The 7,914-nt window shown below is 36.2% G+C and overlaps 1 protein-coding gene across 1 annotated transcript in view; it reads right to left on the bottom strand.

Moving 5' to 3' along the window:
• The window catches only part of LOC106532484 (voltage-dependent P/Q-type calcium channel subunit alpha-1A), a gene marked incomplete at both ends in the record, with an annotated part of 31,374 nt that overhangs the window by 5,432 nt on the left and 18,028 nt on the right, over positions 1–7,914 (bottom strand). The window contains 2 exon segments of the mRNA XM_014028540.1: positions 893–1,045; positions 1,309–1,400. Coding sequence (XP_013883994.1) covers positions 893–1,045; positions 1,309–1,400 — 245 coding nt within the window.

Below are 7,914 nucleotides of genomic sequence, written 5' to 3'. Positions count from 1 at the left end.
AAGCCGTGCTGAGGAGCAAAACGACAGGTGGGGACCAGAAACGCCTTTTGGTACAAGAAACACCCCTGGGACGTGTCTTTAAGGCTCTCGGGTGAAAGTGAAACTTAAACTGTCTCTCAGACTGAAGAAGTCTCTTGGAAGAGAGACGAAACGTTTCATTAAAGAACCCGTCCAGAGGACCTATACAATTTTTTTTCCTTTACTGAGAAAAATGTTGACGTCTTCAAGACTTATTTTACCCGCTGTAAGTAAAAATATTTATCCAAGTATAGTACTACCCCCCGACTTTATGAATGATTTTATGGATTAAATTTTCCGTTTTATACTTGAATAAATACGGTAAGTACATTTTACGTCAGAAATTTACTTTTGATACTTAAGTACAAAATAAATAAATCAGATACTTTAAGACTTTTACTCAAGTAATATTCTTAGAGGAGACGTTAACTTTTACCAAAGTAAAAAAAAAATATGATAAGATACTTGTACTTTTACTCAAGTATCACTTTGTGGTACTTTATACAACACTAAACAAAACAAAACAGAAACATCTTCATCTTGTATGCTTTGCAAAAGGATTGTAATGATAGCAAGGTGACTTATTTCACAGTTAGTATACTGTCTTGTAGAGACAAGTGAAGACATAACTTAAGTAAATGAGTCCTACTAGACTTTTTCTTTACAGCAGGATGTCATATCTTGAATATTGCACTGTCTCTCTTCTAGTCACCTGTTATAACAACATAGCTATGTGAAGTCGAGCCAACAGTTTTTCCAAAATAACATAAAATATTGTTGGTCTAAAATATTGCACATTTGACCAGATAAGATTTATTATTTTGTACTTTGTGCCTAATGGCAATGATATTTCAGTTTGACATTTTCTTCTTACTTGTTACGTCATCATAGCAGGCTGTGTGGAACTTTCCCATGTAGAACTCCAGGCCAATGATGGCGAACATGAGGATAGCCACAAACAACAGCAGGCCAATCTGCAGTAGGGGGATCATGGCCTTCATAATAGACTTGAGCACCACCTGCAGGCCTGAATAACAAGGCAAAATGTGCAGAAAAGCAGCTTAGAATAGAGTCAGACTTTTGTAGTAAGGCAAGCTATTAGCTGGTTTCTTACTATGCAAGATACAGTATAAGACTGCTGATTGCTGACTAATGCAAAACAATAGTGAGGCTTTTAGAGATTAAAATAGCAATTTAACCAAGTCAAAATCAGCAGAGGACCATAAAGAAAAAAAATCTTTCAATCTATGCACATAAGATACCCCAAAACAACCATCTATCCATCCTTACTTGGGATTCCAGACACCAGTTTGAGTGGTCGCAACACCCTCACAGCTCGAAGTGTCCTCAAATCAAGCTGAGACCCCACAGATGATAAAATCCTGCACAGAGAGAAGAATAAATGAAGAAATAAACTTCCACAGGACTCATACTTTTGCCAGTATGCTGCTTTTATCTTGCCAAAACCAAATCACTAAATACCTCCATTTTTATGAAGCTTAAATTTTCATTTTTGTATTTAAAAGTTTAGTAGAGGTCTTTAAGATTTTACGTAAAGTATTTCTAGTTGCAGTTGGTAATATTTGGAATGCCTTTTTTTAAAATACATTTTACTCAATAAAGAAATTGCTTCTACGTTGCTACATTCTATCTTATCTTTGCGTCTTCAATGGAGTTTTTGGATGCTTGTAAGGCTTTGATGTAAAGGCGACCAAAAAAAAATTGGAAATGTCAATGCTCAGAGGCAACATGGATGTTTATCCTATATGTCTGACATAAGGAAAAACAACAATTTAAAGACAAGAATATTAGGTCCCTAAAAAAAAACGACCTTATGGTAGATATTGCATTCTGAAAAATTTCAGCAAAAATCTTCTCTCATCATTTATTAAATTATAACTCAATAGTAGCTTCTTATCCAGATATCAAAAATTAGAGAGAAAAAAAATCCAAGCAAAAAATGTCTTCTCCTTTTTATTGGTGGGTTAACACAATTAAAATCTTGTTTAATAATGAGTCTTTTCTTTAGATTGAAACCATTTTCTTAGCAGCAAGGAAAATAAATCAATATGAACCTCAATTATTAAAGTATTACTGATTATTGTTTATGTAACTTAATTTCTTTATAGGTTTAATTGTAATATCTACAAATATTTTTCATGTATTTCAGCAATATATTCCATCAGTGTCTTTCTACTACTGGTCTCCTTTTAGGCAAATTGGCAAAAATTGAAAAAAATATAGATCTTGCAAATCACCTTTTCTTCAGTATCAGTAATAAGTAACACAAATGAGAGCATTTATCAGTGTGAAACTCAGTCTCACAACAACTGTAATAGTCTTGCATCCAAAAAGCAGTTATTGTTCAGCAATCACTGTATCAGGAAAGGTGGAAGCACACATTTAGTCAGGAGGAAAATATATTTTAATGTAATTTAAAACTTGGTTTTAGTTTCAAATGGTTATAGTGAGTGGGGATGGATAAAAAACCCATGTGAGCAGGGGTCTCGTAAGTGGGTCCATTGCTTTCCCCATATGGACACAGAGCTTTATTCAAACCTCTGTGTCCGTCGGAAGAAGGACACAAGGTTAGAAACACTGTTCTAAGCTTCTCTGGATCCGTAAAGGGGTCCTTAAGAATTAGTTTCCTTTGAGAACCAAACAGTGACCTAAGTAGTACAAAGAGGTCTACAGATCAATGCCACAGGGATCATACAGATCCTTGTCATGGAGTCCCATCATCGTTTTGTAGTGGTTGAGCAGATTGTGCCCATTTAGGACTCCAGCTAGTGTACTTAACCTTTTTTTTATCAGGGCAATGAGAGCTTTCCCAATGCTGAAATTTGGGCAATTTATCAGTTCCCATGCCTGTCTAAAGTCTGTCAGCTCCCACCAGTGGATTGAGAGTTGAAGTCTAATCCAGGCCTGTAGGACAGTCCTATAGACTGTTGTTGAGATACCTACAACAGGCTCTGGTCCTTTGAAGTGGACCTGACTGCTACCTTTTACAAAGAATTCAGCTCTCTCATTATCATTATGCCAGTATGTCCTGGTACCCATTTAACAGTAACACTGCTACAGTATCTCTCTCCAATTGGCTGACTGCTTCAGCAGACTCTCATGGACTTTGGAGAGCTTTAATAACAGCTTGACTATCTGTTAGTATGAATATTTCCTTCTGTGTACACTGAGGGTCTTTGAGAAATGTCACACACTGGATTGCATAAATCTTGGCTTGGGTTAAACCTTTATAGTGTTTGCAGGACTGTACATAGTGTTTCACACTGGTTTTGCTTGGTTGGGATCTGTATCTTCACAATTTATATCTTAATGCCCTGCAGAGGCGGACTGGCCATTGGGAGTACCGAGATTTTTTCCGGTGGATCGGCACATCACTGGGCCGGCGCACGCACCGGGGGGGGGGTAGTTGCGCTCAATATCATTAGATGGCGATAATGTGCCAATTCATTGTTTACCAACCACAAAGACCAAAGAAAAAGAAAAGTTTGATGAAGAAGAGGAAAAAGAAGAAGAACCGTACGGGAGAACAAAAACTGAGAAAAGCATCTACAAGCAAATTCAGCCAAGTGTTAGAAACTATATATATATATATATATATATATGTGTGTGTGTGTGTGTGTGTGTGTGTGTGTGTGTGTATATGTATATAGTATTTATTCATTTCATTTTAAAAAACAAAACAAAACATTACATACAACAAAACAATACAAATACAATAAAATGAAAGGCATCAGAAGAAGAAAAAGATTCAAATTGGGTAGTTTCTGTCCTCTGAGGCCCCTTTCGGATGCAGGGTTCCTCAAGGCTCAATATTGGGCCCATTCTGTTCTGTTTTCTATTTATTTGCTTCCTCTAGGGTCCATTTTTAGGAAATACAATATGATGTATCTTTTCATTTTTATGCAGGTGACATTCAGATCTATTTTCCTTTGAGATCTGATGGAGCTCAGAGGACTGAGAACTGCAGAACTGTCTAAAGGATGTTAAATCCTGGATGGAGCTAAACTTTCTTCGTTTAAATGAAGATAAAACAGAGGTCCTGAGATTTGAAATATCAGACCTACTGGCAGGATTAAACAGTGCTGTTGGCGCTTTGGACTCAGAATGTGATTTTATTAGGAATCTTGGGGTGATTTTGGACAACAATTTTAAATTTGACAGACAGGTCAGTGCAGTGGTCAGATCCAGTTTTTATCATTTTACTTTCCACTGACCTTCTTTAGTTATTAAACTATCTCAACTTTTAAACTTGTGTTTTAATTTTTTAATCATATTTCAGTGAATCATTTTCGCTTGTACCCTCCCCTTCTGCCACACAACCCCAAACCTTCAGGATGCAGTTGTCCCAGGCAACAGTTATGCCGGTACACAGTGAGTTTGTTGGCCAGTAGATGGAGCAGCAAGTGTGCTGACATTGGTGGGTAAAAACATGGATGAAAAAGAGATGCTAGAGAATTGTCCAAATGGCCAAGGGAACAAGTACCGGCACATGTGAGGAAAAAAAATTGTAAAAGGAAAGGAAATGAGAGGAAGAAAACAACTAAGAAGAGCTGAGTAAAGAAGGGTGTGTTTTAAACAAATGATGAAAAAATATGTAATGACTTGTCATTATAATTTATGAATTATATAATAAAAAAATCTGAAATAGATGACATTCAGTGGTAAGCATGCCTACATTAACATGCTGAAATTTAAAATAAAAAAATATCATTTTTAGCTTGGCTACAGATAAAAAAAAATTGCTCTTTTTTTCTTTAAATATCATTTACAGTTTCAGTACGGTCAAAATTTAATGTCAGCTAGATCCAAATACAGTGAAACAAACAGAAAAAAAAACATTGTTTTAGGGCACACAGTGTTTGTGAGTTTATGCAAGTTAGTTTGCTTTGCCATAATTTCTGAAAAGGTCCATCTTTTGATCCAGCACAGATACACCAAAACCAGAGTACTGAAAAAATAAAGAATTTTGTTTAAATGAAAATAAAGTTTCTGAGTAAAGAGAAAATGCAAACACAGCAGAAAATATTAGTTGTTTTTAAAACATCGGTTGGAATGTACTGGGCTGTAGACCTGCATTTTAAAATGTTACACCCTATCAAGTAAGAGCATGTACAATGCCTGTTATCACAGTCACTAAATAAATGGCTGTGACTCACCCTAAATGTATACTCTGAGCAGTGAATGATCACACATCATCTGTTTTTAACTTTACCATTGATTACTGAACTCTGCCTGTTAACAAAATATGTCCTGCATTACTGGACAAATGTTAATATCAACTTTCAGAATCTACTGTAGTCATTTGATGTAGGCACATCAACATCTGATTACCTTTTTGAATTGATCTTTTTTCTTTTGCAGTTTATTTAGTGTTTTATCCTTGTTTTAATTCCCACTGCATTTTCTCATTTTTTTTCTTTTGGCTGTATTTTAACATAAAAGAACATATTTAGAGTTATTCAAATTCCTTTTCATAACCAGGATTATACAAACACAAGTGATCATATAGAAGCTCTATTAAACAACCCTTGAGAACATCTAATGAAATACAGACTGTGAGGAAAGAGAGACAACATCCCCCATAGGAGACAAAAAGCGAGAAAAAAAGAGTGAAAATTTTAAAAGAAGTGATGGTCCTGTGAGTTGAAAGTGTTAGATTTAACTACTGAGGCAGGGAGACGTTAAAACTCAATGGAGAAAGAGAAACTGAGACACAGACTCCAGAGATGAAGAAAAGGAGAGTTTTCTCTGCAGTGGGAGAAAATGTTTGGATGGTGATGACAGAGGAGCTCACTGCTGGGAAACACCTTACAATAAACCTATAAAGCAACACAAACACAGTTTAAGCTGTGCTGTAATGTCTCATCAGTGTGTTAACCTCTTAGAAATTCTACCAAACTTCTCAACTCAATGGTGTATCGTTCGCAAAAGGTAAACTGCGTTTCCATTACAAATGTGTGCAAAACTTTGTCGATATTTTGGTAATAAAAAAAAACAGTTTCGCAACCGCGGTGTTTCCATTAAATAAGAAATGCTATTAAAGTCACGCGTGAATTAGGGTTGGGCAATATTGGCAAAAAAATTAATCACGATTAATTGTGGTATTTAGCCAATAACTATTAATTTGACGATTAATCCCCTGGAGTCCCAGGACATCCTTACGTCCTAGTCACATGACCAATTTAGTGGGAAAATTTTGCTCTTTATAAAAATCTGTTCCTAATTGTGTCAAAATTACAGACATCAGGCCATACATCAAATTTTAAATTGTGTTGATAGGTAAATAAATTACAGATTTTTTTTTTTTTAAATTTTGGTCATATTTGAAGCGGAGAGGAGCACTGAGCGACCTGACCGGAGTAATCTCCAGTCAGTCTACCTGGTGGCATTAATTGTATTAATCGTCAAGTGTCAAAAAATAATCGATTGATGTTTTTCTGACGATTAATTGCACACGATATGATTATGCCCAACCCTAGCGTGAATATGTTTGTTCTTGTGACAAGTCATTACAAACATGGCGGCAATGGATGTAAACACATAGCATATTGCTACCACAACACTAGCGCTCATCATCAGCCATCAAAGGAGACGTCGGCATCTTATCGAGGCTTTCGAGCGATAAGCCCCTTATACTTGGGAGCGGCTACGTATGCTACATTTTTGGCAAATTGTAGTTGGTGAGTTTACTACTTTCTTTTACTACTTTGGTGATTTTACTACTACTTCTGCTTCCTGTCATCTTCTTCATATTTTTCACCAGTAGAAATATTTGGTTGTTGATCCCGTGACTCCCGTGATGTAAAAAAAGTTTTTCCATTACAGTTTTGTGAAATACACCAGCTTCGATAGGGCCAAAAATCCACCTTATCCTAGCGCAAAACCATTTTATCAAAAACGTAAGTTTTTTCAAAATTGACGTGTTTCCATTAAGCAAATTTATTTTCGAAATTCTAATTTGCGCATTTTTATGGTCAATGAAAACAACTTTTGATGTAAATCCACACTGGTGAAGCAATATTTTTTACCCAAATCAACAGTGTTTTTTAAAAAATTTTTACTGTGTATTTCAATTTCAACCCAACACTCACAGCATCTTCTATTTCATAATTATACTTGAAGTTAAGAATTATCTTTTATTGGTAAACAATTACTGTATCAGTTTCCAGCTCTCCCAAATGCAGGACACAAACACCATGATGATTTCTAATGAATGGGTTTTTAAATATAGTGTATGGATATGATCAAGTATAATATCTGTTTACCCAGGTTAAAAATACTAACAAAAAAAATCAAAACTCTTTCAAGCTTAATTCAAGGATGTTGTGAACTGGATCTTTAAATTTAATGTTACTCTACTTCTGATGAGTCATCACTTAAACTGAAAGTTTCTCCTTTATAATAATAATAATTTCTCTAATGTCTTCCTAATAATCACTTTGGACCTTCAGCTGTCTGTTAGACATGCTCTGATTTAGTTTCCTAACAACAACCCTCTTTTTCTACTGCAGCCCTCCTAATGAAGGAAAAAAAGATGGATGATGATGATGGAGAGCCTTGATGAAGATCCCTGAGGTCACCTACTACTTTCAGTTTGCTTGGTCTCTCCCCATTTGCCGCATTGCCATGGCAACCGGCGATTCCTCTCTTTGCTGAGTCTCCACGGTTACCGACCTGCTCTCATTCACAAAGCGTTGCCAGGGAAACACAGCCCTGGCTCATTGATGGAATCTCGGCATTGCTGCAGCGACGGGGACAGGAAGTGGGTCTCCTAGCGATTGATTTTTAACCCCTCCGAACCCCCAGTATATCCCAGTTATGCAAACACCACACACACACACACACACACACACACACACACACACACACACACAC

This window comes from Austrofundulus limnaeus, unplaced genomic scaffold (assembly GCF_001266775.1).
Source record: "Austrofundulus limnaeus strain Quisiro unplaced genomic scaffold, Austrofundulus_limnaeus-1.0 Scaffold777, whole genome shotgun sequence".
NCBI classification, from domain to species: Eukaryota; Metazoa; Chordata; class Actinopteri; order Cyprinodontiformes; family Rivulidae; genus Austrofundulus; species Austrofundulus limnaeus.
Note: the sequence above shows the minus strand (reverse complement) of the source record. Positions and strands in the feature narration are given on the sequence as shown.